This window comes from Haemaphysalis longicornis, unplaced genomic scaffold (genome assembly GCF_048455015.1).
Source record: "Haemaphysalis longicornis isolate Haplotype H1 unplaced genomic scaffold, Haemaphysalis longicornis Haplotype H1 scaffold_1, whole genome shotgun sequence".
NCBI classification, from domain to species: Eukaryota; Metazoa; Arthropoda; class Arachnida; order Ixodida; family Ixodidae; genus Haemaphysalis; species Haemaphysalis longicornis.
Genome location: NW_027526203.1, coordinates 142371401 through 142392170, shown reverse-complemented (window position 1 = coordinate 142392170; position 20770 = coordinate 142371401). Strand labels below are relative to the sequence as shown.

General features: G+C 46.7%; 1 protein-coding gene across 1 annotated transcript in view; it reads left to right on the top strand.

The window, feature by feature from the left end:
* Positions 1-20770, top strand: part of LOC144137284 (ATP-binding cassette sub-family C member 2-like) — a 105743-nt gene that overhangs the window by 38529 nt on the left and 46444 nt on the right. Inside the window, exon 9 of the mRNA XM_077669459.1 lies at positions 16631-16837. Coding sequence (XP_077525585.1) covers positions 16631-16837 — 207 coding nt within the window. The remainder of the gene's footprint in view (positions 1-16630; positions 16838-20770) is intronic.

Sequence of the window (20770 nt, the reverse complement as noted above, 5' to 3'; positions counted from 1 at the left end):
CCGAACGAAGCACAGTTGCTTCTGGCGCTCTACGCTGCGGTTTCGCGTCCTTATTTTTTAATTTTTACATTTTTGGATGTGTATTTACACGCGGTGCCCTTGAAAAACCTCACCTCCTCACCCAACATTATCGGCAAGACCGGCGACTTGCGTAAACTACTGTCGCATAAATGCAATATTAAGATTGTTTCTGATTGGTATGCATGTCACGGTAGATTTGTTGGCGCGGCTTTTTAAGGGAGGCTTAGAAAATTGTAACCACAAGTCCGACACAAACCAACCATGGTTACATTCAGACACCACCGTCCATTTCAATTCAGTGCCAGTGAGTATTTGTGAGGTTTTAGTAAGCGCTTTGTGAACTAATATAGCGCATTTCGCGGCTGTTAAGAAAAGCTAATAACGGTCTGTAAAAACTAAACGATACATCGTAGCACATAAAGCTGCATAATTATCGCGGAATCTGCGACTTCTTATTTGCCTGTGTTTACAATTGAGAATGCTTTTTGCCTGTATACCTGTGCGCGCAGATGGCTCAGCTAGATTCGGGGTTCCACATAAATTACACAATTAAATGTGCTAACTCCCCTACTTTTTTATTTTGTAAGATTTTTATTTTTGTTGTCTTTTCTGTTTTCAATTTCCATTCCAGCTCCATTCACGCTATTTTTAATACTTACCATCTTATCATGTGAAATATGCACTTCTATGCAAGGCAGGGGTTACACAGTTGGTCGCTCTCACGATATTTTTGTACGTGTTTCCGTAGTTCTTTACAGCGCTTTTTTTTTAGTTTTTGTCATCCTTTTTGTAGCAGGTGTATGAATGCGCATTTTTTTTGTTTTGTAAGCTGGCTTTTATAATCCATTATATTCTGCTCCTGGTTTTTTTTAAGATTCCGTACGACCAATCGTCTCCATTTATAGCTTATACAGTTTTTCCTCGAAGGCAGGGCGTTACACTTTGGTCACTTTTCATAATTCTCTGCTTCCGTCGTTAATTTTTGTCAGAGCTTTTTATTATTTTCTTCGCTTTGCGCGGGAGATGTATAGAACTCATATTTTTGAATTCGTATATTCACTTTTATAATTGTGTTCTAGGTTTTGTATTTTTTGTTTTTAAGATTCCGTTCGATCAATTATCTGTATTCGCGCTATTATGCATTTATGTGCACATGCAGGGCGTTACAAGGCTATAAATAGTATGTTCATGAGATTTTTTCATTGGCCTTTTTGTCATTATTTTTGGTGCTCCTTTATTTTTCTTTGTTTTGTGGAGGAGCTCTACAAGATTTATATTTTTAAATTTATTGATATCACTTCTATATTTCTTGTTTTTCTCCTTCCTGTATTTCTGTTTTTCTTTCTAAATTACGTTCGACTAATTATCTTTATCCACGCTTTGTCGCCATCAATTACATTAACTCCGCCAATTTACATTTCTGTGGAACTCCGCCAATTAACATTTCTGTGGAAATCCAGGGCTGCACATGTGGTGCCGTACGTGGGGTACACGCTCTGGAATCAGCCAACAACGATAGGCTGCTATTTTTCTAAATGCGATTGTATGCCTCATCGCATAAAGCGTATATTATAGTTATGTGTTGGCTTTCGTTCCGCGGAAGAGTGCGAGGGAGCAGTGGTGGGGTCAATGAACATCGGGGGGCTCGACCTGCAAGGGCGAAGGCCTGTGCCTCGAAGTTGTCGAGTTCTCGGCTGTTCCAATGAAGGACACATCTATTACAGGTGTTCTGTGTAAGAATCTTCGACAGTAGCTCAGCAGAAATGCGGCCAATAAACTTGCAAATACACTCGTGTCAAGACCAGAAAAACTGCAGCGTTGACACACTGCGAAATGCCGCATAAACAGCGGCCCAACGGGCTGAACGATGCATTCGATGCATAGGTGCGCACTGCCGCCTGGGGGTGCGCGGGGGAACCAGCGCGCTTACAAAATTTGGCTGGGGCGCGCGGCGATTGGGGCGGCCGGAGCAAAACGCGCGCGGGGGAATCTCGGAGGCCATGGTGCGGCACGCGTGAAAAGCACACGCCGAAGCAATTTTATAGGCGTCTTTTCATGGAGTTACAATAGATGGGCGCACAGTAATGCGACAAAAATATAATTCCCTGAATTGTGCTGATATTTTAATAAGATGGGAAAGCAATTCTCTGTGCGGGTATATAAACATTGGTCACATAGCCGTGATATGTTCCAAAAATACTGTCATGTAGCGGAAAACGCTGTTGTGAAAGCGCAGTATACTTTACTGCTGTGTATACGAGGTGTCGCATCACACCGTGCACGTTAGTTTGCTGCAGGCGCGCGTGGGTGCACGTGCGCGCACGTTGTACTTTTGCACAGATTTCCTCACCGTGCCGGTTTTTTTAATTGTCAATACCAGTCGTTTTGTTGCGATGGTTGGAACTTCAATAAACAACCTCTTGAATTCGCCATGCTGAAGAAGTGTTGCGTCCCTCAGTGCCATAGAAATTACGAATCGACGTGCAAGGTGCGCGGTATTCGATTTCCCCAAGACGAGGAACTACGCTGGAATTCGGTGCACCCTATTCAACGAGAGAACCTGCACAGTATTCCAGTTTGAGTCATCTCGCAGAATTTCCTTCGCGCTTTAAATTACAATAATAGTACGCAACGTTTCGTCTTCAAATAGCACATGGTTTTAACAAGGCTGTGCAGCGCGCACTCGAAAAAAGGTTGAAGTTAAACGATGACTAGTTTTTTATAGGTTTGCGAGCTTCACTACTTACCGAAGACGTGATTTCCGAGACTCGGTACGTCGCCGAACTAACAGGGCACACGGCAACCGCACCATTTCCTAGTCCCTGCATTCGTCCCGGTGCTGTGCATTCAAAATTTCGGGGCTGCCCATCATATTTTTCCAACGAGAGCATAACCAGAGAAATCCCGCACTTCATGCGAAAGGCGCTTCAATCAGCAGCCATCCTGGCAGATATTGCCGAATCCGCGGAGACGTCTCGCAGCGAACAAGAGGCAAATAGAATATCCTCTTCTCCGGGCCCAGACGGGATAAACTATGCGGTTTTATGTCATCTAGGCGGCAATGCGAAGCGGTGGCTTTTGTCAATATTCAACCGCTCCTGGGAGACCGGCCGTCTTGAACCTGGGTGGAAGCGAGCTCGTATCGTGCCAGTTCTGAAACCTGCGAAAGACCCCACGGACATTGATTCGTATCGGCCTATTGCGCTTCTAAGCTGCATTGGGAAGCTCATGGAGAAGATGGTGCTGCTTCGCCTAGAGTGGGATCTAAATGACAGAAGCGTTTATCCGTCGCAGATGTCGGGCTTCCGAAAGGGCCGGAGCAGCATCGACAACGTAATTGCCCTTGCAACACATGTGAAGCACGCAAAGCTCTTACGGCAAATTACCATTGCAGTCTTCATTGACATTAAATCGGCATACGACTGTGTTCTCCATGAAGCTGTCCGGACAGCAATGAGGTCTGTAGGCATCGCGGGACGAATGTACGACTGGATGTCTGATTACCTCTCTGATAGGACCATCTACATGTCTGTAGCGGATGGTAAGACGTCCCTCCATAACGTGACCCGTGGTGTCCCTCAGGGTGGGGTATTCAGCCCGACTCTTTTCAATATTTCAATGATTGACCTTGAGAGATGCCTGCCGAAATCGGTTGAAATCTCTATGTACGCTGATGATATCTGTATCTGGTGCTCGGGCCGCAACAGGCGTGTGCTCCAATCGAGACTTCAGCGTGCAGTAAGTTCAATTGAGAACTTTCTCGCGACACGTGGCCTCGCGATATCACCGGTAAAGTGCGCTGCCATGGCCTTTACGAAGCGGGACGTCTCAAACTACCAGTTAACGGCCGCAGGCGTACCGATACCGTATGAGCCTTCGACCGCCATCTGACATGGACGGCTCACATCCGAAGCCTAAAAGAGAAGTTAACGTCATTCGCGCACATCTTCGGCATGCTTTCCAACAGAACTGATGGATGTAGCGTCAGCTCTCTTTTACGGCTATACGACGCCCTCTGCGAAGGCTTACTTCGCTATAGCCTCCCAGCTCTGCCTTCTCTTTCCAAAGGGAATTATAAAATACTAGAGGGGTTGCAGGCTCGAATACTGATGATATGTCTGGGTGTCCCGAAGACCACCTCCACAATGGGAACCATGACAGAGAGCAGACGGCTTCCGCCCACTGCTTTGCAGGCAATGGAGCAACTTCGCACGCGCCTGCGCGTTGTGGCAAGGCAACATGGGCATCCGCTTGCTGCCGCCTGGGCCTCTGAAGTGCAGCACGCTATGCCCTCCCAGTGTCAGCCTTCAGCCTCTTTTCCTCACCCTCCGTGGCTATTCCCTCCTATGAAAATTGTCACCATGGTACCTGGATTTAAGCGGAAGGCGGATATACCAGCCCCGGCTCTAAAGTTCTTTGCCTTGGAGCATATTAACAACCAATACAAAGGCCACACTTATGTGTACACTGATGGCTCAGTGACGGCTACATCGTTGGAGATAGGGATCTCGATTTTTTCGTCGCTCACTACCATCTGCGCCCTATTGAGCCACTAGTCCTCGACGACAGCTACTGAGCTGGCTGGGCTGCGCGCTGCTTTTCAGTATATTCTAAAGCAGCCGGCCAATCAATGGGCTGTATTTACAGACTCCAGGTCAGCACTCGAAAGCTTGAAGTCACTTCCAAAAGAACAGCTGGCTTGGGAAATCAATCTCTTGCACTTACAAGCTATACAAAGGGGACACAGCGTAGATCTGCAGTGGCGTCCTGCCCACTGCGGAGTTGCCGGCAACGACGCAGCTGACAAAGCCGCCTCATCTGCCCAGTCTCTGCACTGAAGCTGTGCCGATCCCATTCACGAGAAAGGATGCGGCAATACTCGCCTCATCAACCGCATTGACTGCGCAGATGTCTATCTGGACTGATGCAAGGCAGCAATACGCACCTCTTCATGAGATTGATCCCAAGTGCACCTTCAGAATGCCACCTGGACTTAGCAAGCACGAGGAAGCCATTCTGCATAGGCTGCGCTTGAATGTGGCCTACACGGGACATTACCTGTACAAAATCCAGCAGGCATCTTCACCTCTTTGCTCCAAATGTGACTCACGAGAAGACATCCATCATGTTATATGCGTGTGTCCAAAGTACACCGTGCACAGACAGAAACTCATATTATCTTTGTGCAGGCAGCTTGGTGCGGGACTTGATCTGAGGGCTGGTTTGGGTCCATGGTCGGGTCCCAGTCAGGCTGCGCGTGCAATCAAAGCTCTTTTGGAGTTTCTTCGGAGCACAGAACTGGACAGAGTTTTGTGATTGAAAATTTTGGCCGCATCAAATTACATCATTTCGTTTTCACTTTTTTTTCTCTCTTTTTTTTTCGTTTTGTTTTTCTTCTGTCATCTAGCGTAGCAAGCCAGCCCGACGGCTCGGCTAACATCGCTGGTTTTCATTAAAGTTATTCTCTCTCTCTAGAATAGTGTGCGCGGGAGATTTACTTGACATTTCAGAAACCAAAAATGAACCCTTTGGCACTGCATTGAGAATGAGAAGGGACTCCTAATATTCCACATCGTCGAAGGCACAAGCTGGTTTCATACAATACTCGCTTTTCAGAGCTGACATGGCGACCACTTTTCATTTGATGAAGCCGATAACCACGTTAGGGAGGGATTTGTGCGTCCCGCCAACCCCGAACAGCAAGAGGGCTGTAAGGGAATTTCTCGAGTGTCGAGGCGTGGGACACCTACACAGATTCGCCGTTGAAACAAGAGACTAAGGATATTATTAATGAGTAGCATTTTTCGCCGAGTATCCCCACAGCGAGGACCTTGTAACGCCCTGCCTTTCCACAAAAATGGAGACATCGCAGAAGTTCGACCTACAATCCCTATAATAGCGTAAATAGAGATAACTGGTCGCACGAAATTGCGAAAAACTAAAAACTAAGAAAAATACAAAAAATGCGGGAAACGGCAAGCCGTGTAACGTCCTGCATTTCTATAATAATGCAGATTTCGCGAAAGGCCCAAATGTAGTCGTTATAACAGCGTAACTGGAGATAATTGGTGGAAAAAAATTTTGAAAAACTAAAACAAGAAAAATATACAATAATTACGAAAAATGCCAACCCGTATATAACGCCCTGCATTTCCACAATAATGCAGATTTCGGGAAAGTTCCCCTTCGAATCGGGATAATACCGTGAATGGAGATAATTGGTCGGACAGGGTTTAGAATACCAGAAACGTTGATTGTAAAAACTCACACTCAAGACAAGCGGCATAAGAATGCTACGCATTAGCAGATGACTCTCGGAATTTCGGCAGAATTTTTAAAGCCATTTGTTTTTTGCTCAATACACTGTCAACGGCGGAAGAGTAAAATGCCAGTGTAACACGATTCCTGACGGACAAGCTCAAGCTTTTTTTGAGAATAAGACGTGGAGGCGCTACTTACCGGAGTTCAGAGTATTTTGTTGTTTTCTGTATACAGTATCGCCACACGGGTACAAATAGTTGCGCCCTTATGGAAAAAATCACAAGGCCACATCCCCTAACTATTATGTGTACATGTTCCTCACATGGAATGCATCCACAGGCAGAACATCACAGGTATACTTGCTTAAGTTACATGAAAACAAGGAAATCTGGCCTGGGTGAGAGTCAACACGCTGTTACTGGCATGGTGAATGCGATCCAAATTAACTCTTTCTTCGACTACAAGGGCGGAAACATCACCGGCATTGCGGATAACACCTGTAAGACATGTATTAGCGTCATAATTTTTAACGCTAAGAGCATTTTATTTTGTTTTAAATAAGTTGCCCAGATATCTCCTTTCCGCGGCGCCACAGCAAACATTCTGCACAAACTTCTCATAGAGGTAACCTGTGGTCTTGAGAAGATCGGGTACACAGTAATTTGTGTTCTGACCGATAACGACAGAGTGAACCGTAACGCAAGGACGCAGTTCTGATTGGGGCCAGCCAGTGACTCGCCAGCTTTCGTCTACCCGCAGTCATGCGATCCCAAAAGGGCTTTAGTCTTTGTGATTGATCCAGTGCACATTCCAAAGTGCGTTCGCAACAACTGGATCAAACAGCGCAATAACGAAACGAACGCGGCTTCGATTTTCCGGACTTCGAAGAGAAGACCACGTAAGAAAGTCGTATGCTTTCGGTATCTTTTGGTACCCTTGTGGGTGTACAGAACAGTGAAGTCGGCTAACTACTAAGGCATGCTTACACATGGTCGCGGAAAGCGCTTTTTCCGACACACATCGAAAAATAGAATGTGAAGCTTCCTCTGCAGCTGCTGAACTATACTGTCCCTCGCGCTCTTCGAGTAATTGGTGAAAATAACAATTTCTGCCGAGTAGAAGGTACTGCGAGGTTCATTAAAATTACGGTAAAATGGTTCAAGATAGTATACGTAAAGACCCCGTCTAGGGGATCTAGATTAAGATACGACTTTCAAGAGCCCCCTGTTTTTGCTTGCCGGCTGCAAAGCAGATTTCGTCTACAACCTTCCGGAGTCGATGGAGGATTTTAAAGAATGGACCAAAAATTGCGGTAGTGGTACGCTGTCTAAGGAAACCCATACTGCTCGTCACCAGACTACGCAAGGTACTGCTTAGACGAATTTAACTTGATTTATGTGCTGCTTGGCAAAATTCTCACCGTTGCCTAGCAGACCGCTTCGGCAAATTTAGACAACTAGCGGCCGCTCAAAACCTTGCGTAGAGAAGGCAAGTGTATGAGCATGAAAACAAAAACTACGTTGGCAAAGCACGCTTCCGACTGTCGCCAAAACTCAAACTTGAGTGACAAAGACGCACAATGGCAGGACCAAGACATAGAAGCTCACTGTTGACGGCCTGTTGCCAACGTAGTTGTCACCAAAGAAACACTGTCAAAGACAAAGGACATCATCCGTGCACTGGTGCATGTTTCAGGGTATGCAGTATACGCGGCCTTGAAAAAACTCAGGTCTAAGAAATGGAGCGAATCATTGACCCTTAACAAAAAAGTTTCATTGTCAGTTGCTGACAAACATTACGATCGCATCACAGCGATGGATCGAGAAGGCCTGGTGCACCCAGCAATATCTCTCGTGAATGGTGTGGCACATAATTATTCTGCGGTTGAGCAACTGTCTGAAAACGAACTGTTTTTGAAACTCTCGAACCGGCGGCAAGTTGTTAGAGACCTCACCGTGGAGCTCCTGACCAACGACGAGTCGTCCGATTTCGACACATGCTACGACCGGCGCTCCAGAGAGGTATATTTGAAGCGCGTGTTGTGGTGTAGCATAAACATTCAACTCAACACCGTTTCCAGAAGAATGGCTGATGAGATTTGTGAAAGCGCATTGTGATACACCAAAAAGAAAGTTACAAACACTCAGCAAAATATATCCGGGGAAACAGCCTTGCGCGCTGTAAACAAACTTGCTATCAATTCGTCCACTGTAAATACACTTGTTCAGACAAAATGCTACTAGTCTCCCGATGTTGTTTATAAAGCGTGCGAAATGTTTCGGGTCGTATAAAAGATTTGCTTTTGAATTTATCTTCTAACTGCCCATAAATGGCTCGCCCGCTGGCAATTGTAACCCCGTATGACAAATGTTTGGGAAATATGCACTATCGGCCCAAAAGAGTCGGCGTTTTATTTTTGTGAAATATCAAACGTTAATGCTTATCTACGAGTCTCTTTTGTTTATTTTAGCGTTCCAGTATGTTTTACGTGTAGGAAATTCTTTCCGAGATGCGACGATAACTATCCGTTGGGACTGTTTTCTGTTTCATATATCAATTAGAGCAAAATTGTCGTTACGTATTCTATACGTAATCGAGAATCGATGGAAATATCTCTGTTCCGGTTTGCTAATGCACTGTAACTATACTTCTGCAAGCCTGACAAACGTCGGTTTCAAACGCTTGCTAGTTCCAGCGGTTTAAAAATGTTACATTGTGTGAGGTTTCCTTGTCGTTAAATATGCGCAGCTGTATACCTTTCTTTTTAGTAACGGAAATAGCTTGCTCTTTAATTCGCACTACTTGCGGAAGGCACTTTTCAGTGGTTACTGGCCACTGCCTCTGCGTCTGCTTAGAGACGTTACGATGGCAGCCGTCAGGTCTAAAATGTCGAGAGGTTGTTGAAATATCAGAGCACGAGTGGGAATGGAGGAGGAGGAGAAGGCATGGCGGATAGCAAATTCAAAAGGATAGAGAATTGGAGGAAATTTGCAGGAAGGAAGTTAGGAGTGAGAAATGATTGTGGAGAGGACGATGGGCCACAGGCGATTAAAATACAAAGAATAAAAGAGGGATCATTGGGGTGTGCTAGAGATGGGGTATTCATAGGGGTGTGGGGAAAGCGGCTGGCAAGTAGAGAACAGGAGGAGAGCATGAAAATGGAGTAGATGTGCGGAAAAGTGGAGTTGAATTGCAGCTAGGAAAAGCAGGCAGGGAGGGGTGCACAGGCGAGGGAGAAAGGAGGGGAACACCACGACGAATAGGAGGATTACAAAGGTGGGGACGTTACGCGCAGGAGCGAGAAAGGCTCATCATTTGATGTAATTGGCTGCGAAGCGAGGAAATATGTGGTATTGCCGGCGTTTTGGCAGTCTGTGTCATGCGATTTTACGGCAAAAGCCTTATGGGCACCATTCTGAAAAAAAAAAAACGCCATCGCTTCTGTTGTCAGTTCAAGAAAATGACCTCCGCCGTAAAGAGTAATTAAATAAACAGACATGTGTGATCCAATGGGGTTTGAACCCGAATGTGCACAGCGGCACCGCAGTGCTCTGCCAAGTTTGCTATGGGAGAGTTTTTTTCGTTTTAACATGGTAATCATACCAATTTTATGCGCTTAAAAAGTGCAGTCTATAGGCCGCCTAAAATATTCACAGTTTAAAAAGGGGCACAAGTCAAGTGTAACTAAAACTCCAGTAGGCACACACACGCACCAAGAAGGTAGAGCCATTGTGGGGGCTCACTTTAAGCAGCATATACGCTTCCTACCCACGCACATTGCTCCCGAAAAAGTGATTTTGTTGGACGAGTAGGGTCCTCATTTAGATTGATCATGCGACACTTACACAAAATGAAAAGCCCGATATCTAGGAAGAGATATGACACGGAGCTGCTCTGTCTGGAGGAAATCGAACAACATCGGGGGTGGCGTCTATGTCCTTCTTCAGTGTCCGTCGTAGAATGTCCCAGAAGTGCACTGCGCGTCTACCCATAACAAAACAATGGTTTACAGCTTAAGGTTAGGGGCACTGACACAAAAATTTTGCATCTTGTTTTTTTTGTTGCGATAAGTAGCTAGTGACCTACTTATAACCTGTAGAAACCTCATTTGCTTCAGCGTGCGACGGTTGTTTAATTAGAGGCATTTTCAATGCGGCCAGTCGCAGTTTCGGTTTCAGCGAGTGCCGCGAAACGATGGATTTTGTGGATTTTGTGTGAGCAAAGCTGACCACGTGACCGTCGGAGGGATATCACAGAGCAGAGCCGCCGTAGCACTGTCGAATCCGCATCGACGGCAGTTTCTGCGAATGCCCCCACGTACTGATCTCGTGAGGCGCTTAATTAAAAAGTGACTGTGGATGTGACGCAGGCGCTGCGAGTGCAAATGCTACCGCGGCTAAAGAACGACGCGCGACGCTCGAGACGGTGGGTGGCAAGACGCGCGCTGGGAGCAGCCGGCCGGTCTGCCTACAGGTCCGCCTACAGATGTGTTCGGCTCAGCACTGCGGCGGATATTCGAGTGCCGCTCTCGTAAGCGGTGCAGATGACAATTTTTAATGCAACCCGCCATCGCATCATTAACTCCTTTCTCACGTAAGCCACCATGGTCGGGACTTGGGGGCAATTTCGTGCAGCGGTAACAAGCTATCACTCGAGCTACCTGCGCCGGCCTGGGCCACTTCGCGGCCGTGGCCGCCGCCTGCAGAGCGACCATGCGGCTAGCTCAGTGAGCTTTTCGTGCCTCCGGCGCGTTTTAGCATCCAATGGTAATAAACAGTAATAGAAACAGAGTGCCTGGAATCGCTGTAGAACTTTGGTCGCGGCCAGCTGCCCGATTAGCTGACGAAATCACGGCGCCTCCGCCGCCAACGATCGGGTTGTTCGTTCTCGAGAGCAGAAGCTCCGCCCTCCGTGCCTCCGATTGGAGCGGCGAGCCGCGCGAGCCGGCGCAAAACGCCGGTAGTGCGGAAGCGGCAAACACAAACTCGTGACGTGTATGGATGTTGTTTATTTACAATTGCGCGTGGTCCTCTGCTGGCTGCTCGGTTGCGTTTCGCACACTTCAAAACTGATTTTAAATATGTTCTAGGCTGTATTCGCCGCTGATATTTTGCAGATGATGTATGTGTGTTCCCACCAATCTATCTCCGAAGTTATCTCGCCTTCAAAATTTTGTGTCAGTGCCCCTTTAAGGTTGATTTTACAACCGACAGTTGGAAAACTATGATAAAAAATCTCTTAAAATGTAGCCACGTTTCAAAAGCAGGGTTGACGTGGGTAATTAAAAGAAGAATGTTTTCGCAGCCGGCTGAATGCGCATGCGTCTAACACGTGATAAAACAGTGTCGTCACTAATATTCAAGTATGGCTGACGATACATAGGCTCAGGAGACACGTTTTCTGATAATGCACGGGTATTCTGCTTACTAGAGAAGTAAAACAAGAATTCAAGTGAGAAATGTATTTTCAAAAATCGAATGTCTCCACAATTTCTTCAAGAATCCCCAGGAAGCCCTACCCACCATTGGTCCAACAGGAGGAAACCCAAACGATGCTGCAGCTTCGTTCATTAGAGCTTGGTTCATTAAAGGAACCCTGCAACACTGTTTGAGCAGTGCCACTAATCCAAGATGACACTGCCAGGATTACCCGAGCCAAATATTACACGTGCACGTAAAGCGGTAAGCTTGCAATCGCTTTGAAAGACGCGGAAAAACCAACCGCGCTCTCTTCAATTGTCCTCATTATGCACCCCTTGCATGGCCTAAACGACGTCCGTTGGACCACGGCTGTCCTATTGGCTGTCACTGGCCAACTTCGCGGCTTATTTCTCGCATTTCCTGCGACGATCCGCCGTCATCGGCGCTGTGTACCAACCTCTTCTATGTCTGAACCTGTACGCATAGTTTTGGTGTTTCTGTTGTGTTTTGAGTGCGCGCGGAGCTTGAGTGACGGGCTCAATACTCCCCTATCCACGAGACCACTCTACAACAAACATTTATTGCTTCGAAAAAAACGCCCCACCAGCACAGCGCCCGCTTGCGAGCAGGCAGCCATGACTGCTTGTTTGTTGTACCAGACCGGAAATAGACCCCTTCACGTTGCGCAGAAAAGCAGAAAACTCCCCGGCCTGTGATTTATCGGAGGCCGCCGAGGAGAACGCCGCGAGCCGCCCCCTCTTCGGTAAAGGGAGCGCAGCTTTCGTCGGGTGTCCGGGGTCGAGTTGAGAGAGAACAATTGTGCGCGATTTCTCATCACGCGTAGTTTCGGCGATAGTGAACTGATTTTTATCATTCTTGCGAAATGAGATTACTGGGTCAATAGACTTTACACCAAAATACATTCCAAGTAGTCGATGGTAAGTGTTGCAGGGTCCCTTTGAACAAAAACAACGAACACGTTCAAACCACGTAAACAGACTTACGTCCCGCAAGGAGTTGGTTTGTTATCCTCTCCAAAATCCTTGATTGTGTGGGCTGTTTACCTTATAACGTTTCCCACCGCAACTCCGATATTCAAAACTGGAAACAAAGCAAGAATAAAAATAGAGACTTGTCTCGTCTGGAATTATTTATGTGAAAATTATTTACCACTATAATTAATACCACTGAGAATACCCAACCTAAACCGAACTTTTTTTCCCAGGACACTTTCGTTTGAGCAAGCAGCTTCGTTGCTCCTCTCCATTCCTGCAATCCACCCATGCGAATTTCGCTTCCATTAATATTGGAAAACATGTTAACTGTGGATTTTTTACATGTTCAGAAAGCATTTATTCTGTGGCAAGCAACGTTCTCTTATATATTTTTTCGAAATTTACTGTTGTATGTTCTCTCACGTTTCTTGAAAATCCTTGGGTCGATTTCTCGACGTGATTGTCCATAGCAAAAGGCAAGGAGCGAAGTAAAGGCACAAAGCAGGACCAGTATTTTGTCTACCGAATACAGCGGGTTATTCTGACCAAATTGAATCCTTCCGAGGTCGAAGTTGTAAAAGGGAGATTGCAGGGACATATACAACGGCTCCCTTGCTTCATGGTATCTGTAAATTATGTAGGGCCACCAGTATCATACCCCATGACCGTGTTCCCCTACTGTTCCTGTACATGTCATGCCGCCGCTCCTTTTCGCGAGTCCGGTCAACTGCGAAGTGACCGACGTGCTATATTGTCGTGGTGCAACACGTGAGATCATAATGCATGCTTTTCAAAACTGAACATCGGGGCTTTCACAAGCACAATGCAAACAGTGAGGCAGATCAATTTTAAGGACGCGAATGTTTTACCATCGTGCCAAAATGGAGGTACCTGGGCGTGTATTCAGAAGGACAATTTTAAATACTTTGGTGCTAAGAAAGACTCGGTTTCAATTTTATGCTGTTGCTCTAAATACATTCCTAACAAAATACCAAAAACGCGTTTTGACACGTACTGCAAATCTTCAAGTACGGATTCGTAGATTTGCTTCCTGAAACCAAGATATCTGCACATTACGTGCAAAGAATTCAGAACTTGGCTGCGAGATGTATGCTTGGAAGCCATGACTAGACAAAGGCTAGTATGGCATATCCAAGAAATATCGGCAGTTTTTTCGGATAAAAAGAGACCATTGTTTACGGCTGAAACTGCTTTACAACATTTTTAAACTTACCTGACTCGCTTGAGTAGAAATATGTACACCAATTTCCAAGTTACATAAGTTACATATTTTTATTGTCGGACGCATTTTTTCTGCTTTACGAATATCAATGTGCGTAAATAGCGACATACATTCTTTCCGCGATAATTTCGACGAGAAAAATAAGCTACCCCAAGAAATTGTCGCCGCACCACAATCCACGTTTGGAAGTGCTTGTGTTGTTTTATTGTTGGTGGAACAAAAGCTGCCATCGTATGCCTATTTCTCTGTTAATTGTTTCATGAAAATCGGCATGGCGTTGCATTCCGTTTAAATGCTGCGCAGAGGCTTGTCTTGCTTGTGTTATAACTCCTTTCAGCACACATATTTTGCTTATAATGCGTTGTTCGTTTTCTTATTCGGTTTTTCTCGTCCTGCATGTGTTCCTTACCTGTTTCTTTTCTATTATACGCCCTCCTGCCACACAACCCATTAGTGTGCGCGGCAGGTTCTTCAAAAATTATGCAACTATGTAACGCAATTTATTAAGCATTTATAAACAATTAAATGAGAATGCGTGAGCATTTCACAGATTTCCCGGCCGAACTTGAGGCTCCACCCAACAAAAACGCTTTGCTTTGAGTTCGTATTTTTCCACCCTATTCAGAGGAAGGTGGGAGCCGCGCTTCGAGACGACATCACCCTGGAAACGTCGCCACAGTGACGAAGGCAGCTTGCAAACGACGACTGTCTTTCTCAAGGACAACTTTCTCCGCGTGGTTTTTCTATTCTATCGATCAATGCCAAAGTTTTGTAGATAAGCCCCGTTATTGCTCACGCAATAATACACAAGATAGAAGCTTTCATGGCACTTTTACTTAAAAGTTTCAGTTTCGTTTCCCACGCATGCATGGGAAACCAAACCGGGTTTACACTGCTTAACCATCCTGGTTTTTTATTATTATTTCGAAAGAAAGCAAAGTTGATATGTTGGTAAAACGGGATGTAAAGGAGTCAACTTGCCCAAACACAATACCAAATAAACCTTTGAAGCAATACTATGAATGGGTTGCATGCTTCTTGTTCAACTTTCTTTTTGTATCAGTAACAAATCGCGCACTTCCAAGTCAATGTTTGTTAGCGATCATCGTAGCTGTTTTTAAGGCTGGAGACGGAGTAAAGTTTGCAAACTGGGCTCCTATATCTGTCATTTGTACGGTTTGCAAAATCTTGTAGCAGGTAATTTGTAAACAGGAGGTGGAATATATTGAATATAATATCATTTAGAGAAAACAACATGGTTTTCTAAGACGCCTGCCAACTGTCATGCAATTACTTGCAAACATGATGCACTTTTTTGCAGAGGCACTAAATTTGCTTAAACAAGTCGACGTCATCGCACTTGATTTAGCAAAATCATTTGACAGGGTTAGCTATACCAAGGTTATTGAAAATTTTAATAGGTGTATTCTCAATACAGAAATCCTAAATGGATTCAGGCTGATGTACACAATAGATAGCAGTTTGTTGAAATAGCTGGTGAGTGTTTCTTTGTGCTTGTGGTGTCATCAAGTGCCACTTAAAAGTCGGTTTTTGGACCAATTTTGTTTATGGTGGGCAATAATGATATTGCTACTAAAGTGCATCCAATAAATGAAGTGCGGTTGCCTTCCGATAATTGTGTCTTGTTTTGCCGCGTCAAAAGTTGTGTCGATCAAGAATTACAAAATGATTCTTATGTCGAATTCATAACCGTTGCTAAAAGGTGATGTTCAGATCAATGTTGATAAATGTGATTGTACGACGGTTACGAAGAAAAAAGCTGTATTGATGTTTTGGTACTCTGTTAATTACAATCTAATTCAGCGTTTTATACACCTGAAATATCTTGATATAACAGCTAGTAACCTAACGTGCAATTAACATGTCGAAAACGTATGTGTTCCTGCCCAGCGCAAGCTTGGATTGCTACGACGTAAATTAAGAGATGCTGCTCCAAATATCAAGCTTCAGCCATACACTACTATTGTTAGATAAAGTTTAGAGTACCCTAGTATAATTTGGGACCCTCATCAACAGTACATAACACATAAACTGGAACTTAATTATTCAGCGAATGGCGGCTAGGTTTATTTTTCGGATTACAAGACACACGGGATAACCTGCATGCTTGCCAGGGCTGGTCTCACTGCGCTGGCTATGCCCCCGAAGATCGCACGTATTATGTTTTTATATCAAATTTACAACAATAGGCCAAACTTGAATTTTAGTTTGTATTTGCAGCTGCCTGAAAGACTTTTACCGGGAACTAATACCACTCATTCTATGATGTCTTATGTGCCTATAGTTGATGCGTGTAGGCACAATTGTTCAGTGGAACAAACTCAACTCCTTTCAGCACAGAACATTTCCAACTAACCACTCGGCACATTTCCAGCACATTTAAGCACATTTCCAACTAACCACTCGGTTGACTGATTTGAAGGAAACTTGAAAGCATGTTTTGCATAAACTTGTTTTCCATTACCACCCTGTAACAGACCGGGTGAGCTCAAAGTATTCAAAATAAATAATAAATAAATGGATAATAAATTTGTAGGTACCATGAGTCGCAAAATAAACCAGGTTGACAGTCCTCAACAGTCATGTCTCATTTTTTCGCTGTTTCACTAGTACAAACTTTAACATGTCTTTTACCAATTATTTCCCATTTTCTGCACCACTCGAATCAGGCCGAGACCACGGGCGTTGCTCCACACGCTACGACCGAAAATTCGCCGCCTGGTGACCTTTTGGTCTTTTGGAGAGCCCGCCCTATCCCAGCTGAATGGCCGTCTGAAGGAAAGCTCGAGTTTGATCACTACACGGCATCCTACAGGCCAGGGATACTTCCGAACGCCCTTAATGACGTGTCCTTTGTAGTGAACCCCTGTGAGAAGGTAAGTCATTTCAAGCTTGAAATAGCACCGCATTCTGTACAACAAATATTTCAAATTGCCTAAACTGTTGCGCACTGCCAATTCTTTCTGGATGCAATACGCACGAAAAGGCTGGTTTGAGAGCTTTTAAAAGGATGACAGAATGACACTATTAATTTTGTACTGCGTGATGATGATGCTGGCAATGATGATGATGATGTTGTTGTTGTTGTTGATGATGATGATGATGGTGGAGGTGGTGGTGGTAGTGGGATCGTTTATTTTGTTACTAAAACAGGAAAAAAAGGCTGGCCTGCCAAGGAGGCCACGTAGGCCTTCGGTGGGAGAGCCTGCCTGACATCATGAACCAAAGGCGCTATGAAATACAAGCCAAAACGAAACCAAATAAGAAAACAACAATTTCGGGCCATCGAAGTTTGCATAAAGATACAAGGCAAATACACAGAGTAGGGGAAGCTGGCAGTACATTTATTATTTATCGACTTATGAAAGAAGGAAAGAAAAGAAGCTGTCCACGTATCAGCAAGCTTTGCCGCAAATATCTTCAAAATGTGATAGTGTTCCGCCCCCTACCATGTACACCTCTTTTAGTCTCCCCGTCAAACACGTCTCACTATGCGTATCCCATTACTCCTCCCACGATCAACTCAATAGGTGTTCGTTTCATTCAATTCAGCTGTCCGCGGTTCAAGCGGCTGGAGCGCCATTTGTTGGGGCAGCTAGGGTTCATTCTTTTACCAGTTATTTTTGTTTTGCGTGGAACAACAAAGCCCAATCTTTTTTGTGCGTTTGCTTTTATCCCCATTCCCTTCGACACCATTTTTTTTAAAGCCGTGTGTATACAGTTTCTCAATTTTCAAGCATTCTCTCGCTTTGGCCGAGCGGCTGAGTTCCGTATCAGATACACGGACACACTAGACACATGGTCAGTATTCACGCTTCGTCGAAGAAAAATATATTGTCCTTTTGAGGCCCCGTGAATGTTTGCGTCGAACCTCGTGCGTAGCTCAAACGCTCCCTCGAAGAGTGGTACCGCCTCCCATGATGATGATGATGATGATCGTTGTGGCCAGAAACCCTTTGTATCGGGCGAACACCGAAATGTCCAAGCCAGGTGAAAAAGTTAACAAAATACATATAAAAAGAAAAAAAACCGGCTGAATGCCTAAAGTCATTGCACCGTCCCCACCAGCGAGAAAACTAAAGGTAGCAGTTTTCCCGCAGTCTTGTGCATATGGTACACTGCATGCGTATGTACGTTCACTGCACTGTCACCATTCACTGCAGTTCACTCGTGCGTTCACTGCACCGTCACCACAGCCGCACCCAGCCGAACCGATCGCTGCCAGAGTTGCAGTCGCTCTTTCGTCGTGTGTACGTCCATGGCATTGTCAACGCCGTCCTCGAACCCTAGCGCCTGTTGTATAGTGGCGTTGACTCTGGCGGGTGGGCGCAGCTTGTGGCAGTGCAGCACCAGGTGCTCCATGCTTTCCTCATGGTCGCCGCATGCCCTGCACTTTGCTGCTTGAACCTCTGGTGTGCTGTCGTAGTGCCGGCAGTACAGCAGCGCGCGCAGTGCCCCCGCACGGGCCTCGAAGAGGAGTGTGCTGCCGCTGCTGTTGTCGTAGACACGCATCCGGCCTATATCTTGCCTGTGGTTGCGGTACAGTTCCAGGGTAGACTTTTGGTGCATTGCGGTCTGCCAGTGAGCGCGTTCCTCTTCTTTCACCCTGGAGCGCACCTTCTCCGTGATCTTGTGCGGCGGGCCCACCTCGATCGGGCTTGTAGTGAAGCCAAATTTTCGACGGAGGTGGTAGAGGCGGTTGCACCACTGTGTGCGAACACCCTTGAATGCCATGTAGCGGAAAAGTCGCCGCGCCCAGCGTTCGTCGTTCATGACTCGGAGTCGCTCTTCGAATGCAATTTTGCTGGTGGCCTCGCGAGCCTCAAATGTTGACCATCCCAAGTCACCCTGTATGGCCTCCACAGCCACTCGGCCATGGCAGCCCAAGGCAAGGCGGCCCACCTCTCGCTGACCACGCTCGAGCCACCCCCGTGTTGGCGCCGACACACACACCACAGCGTTCGCAAAGGTGAGACATGGGACGTGCACCGACTTCCACAGGTCACGGACCAACAGGTATCGGTTGCACCCCCATAAGCACCGTCTGCGCAGGATACAGCTGGCGCGTCTCGACCTTTCTTTCAGTAAAGCCTCGTGTGTAGCATACTTGTCGCCAGTGGTGTTGAAAGTGATGCCAAGGTAACAATAGCTGTGCATCGGTGGAACTTCTTCACCGCCAGGCAGCAGCACAATGCGAGCTTTGTCCTCTGGGTCGGAGAAGCACAGGACCGCTGACTTGCGCGTGTTGAAGGCCAGTCCCAGTGTTGACAGATGCTCAGCCGAGGCGGTGACAAGTCCCTGTAGCTCAGCCACACTTCCAGCGAGCAGGACAAGGTCATCGGCGAAGACCAGCCCCGGTAGTGTCCACATTTGCGGGAGTCCATCTTCAGAATAGGGCAGCGTGAAACCAAGTCCCGACGCAATAAGGGCTTAGCCCCGCTACATACAGCATGTATAGCAGCGGGGAGAGCGGGCACCCCTGCTTCAGTCCCCGGTGTATTGCCACTGGCTCCGTGTGGACCTCTCCGAAGCATGCCACTGCCTTGTTGCTGGTGTATAAGCGCCGCAGAAGGTCAATCCATTTGGATGGCATAGCCAGGTCGCTCATGTGCTGCAGCATACGGGCGTGTGGGACATTGTCATATGCCTTAGTGACGTCGAGAAAGCATGTCACCAGGCCGCGGGATTCTTTCCGTGCAATTTCTATGCACTGGGAGAGTACAAACAGGTTGTCCTCCACCCGACGACCCCGTCTAAATCCATTTTGCAGCTCCGTCAGGTGACCACTTTGCTCCGCCCACGCGCTCATCCAGGCCTTAAGCACTTGAGCAAAAAGCCTATACAGTACGCTGGTGACTGTGAGTGGCCTGTGATCCCTGAGAAGGCTGCTGTCACCGCCTTTCTTTGGTATTAATGACACTTTTCCCAGTAGCCATGCCTCTGGGATGGGGTCGCCGTGGATTATGCCGGTGAGGATTGCTGCAAGGTGTGCTTGCGCCACTTCCCCCAGACACTTGACCAGTTCCGCAGGGATGCCATCGAGTCCGCTTGCCGTGTGAGCCCCAATGCGAGCAAGAGCACGTTTGAGAGCCAGCGGTGTCACTTCCCATTGGCAGTCAGCCATGTGCGAGTCCTGTTCACTTGGCGGCTCTCCTACCGGGCTGGCTTTGTGCTGGACGTCACCTTGGTTGGGTGTAGGGTCAAAGATTCTCTCAAGATGCGATTGGAGGTGCCGACGTATATCAAGCACTGTGTCACCCGTCATTTCATCTCGGAGCTTTGGCAGTGGCGATTTGCAGTCGAGTGAGGAAACATAGGTCCAAAACTTCCGGGTGCTGCTGCGGCCTGCTGCAGTGATCTCCTCCAGTTGCCTTTGGTCGTTTTCTGCGATTTTGCATTGGACCAGCTGTTGCACTGCTCGTTTGCAGCGCAGATACTCTTCCCAGGCTAGGAGGCATTCACTGGCTGTGAGATTTTTCACTGCATGCCTGTGTGCCCGGTTCGCCGCACGCCGCTTTTCAAGGGCCTCTTTGATTTCCCTGTCCCACCACCGCTTTCGCTGAGGGCCTCCACGAGAGCCTGTGCGAACCTCGTGCTTGCGCATGATTCTCTTGAGCTCATCGACAAACTCCGAGTACGTTGCCTTCCTTGCGTGGATGGGGCTGCACTCGAATTCGCTGGCAACTGTTTTGTATGCAGGTGCCGGCAGATAGCGCTTTGCAGGTTTTCGAGGCTGTCGCACATGTTTTTGGTGGGGCGATGAGAGTGACAGCTTGATGCGATTGTGGTCACTCCCCAGGCTGAAGAGG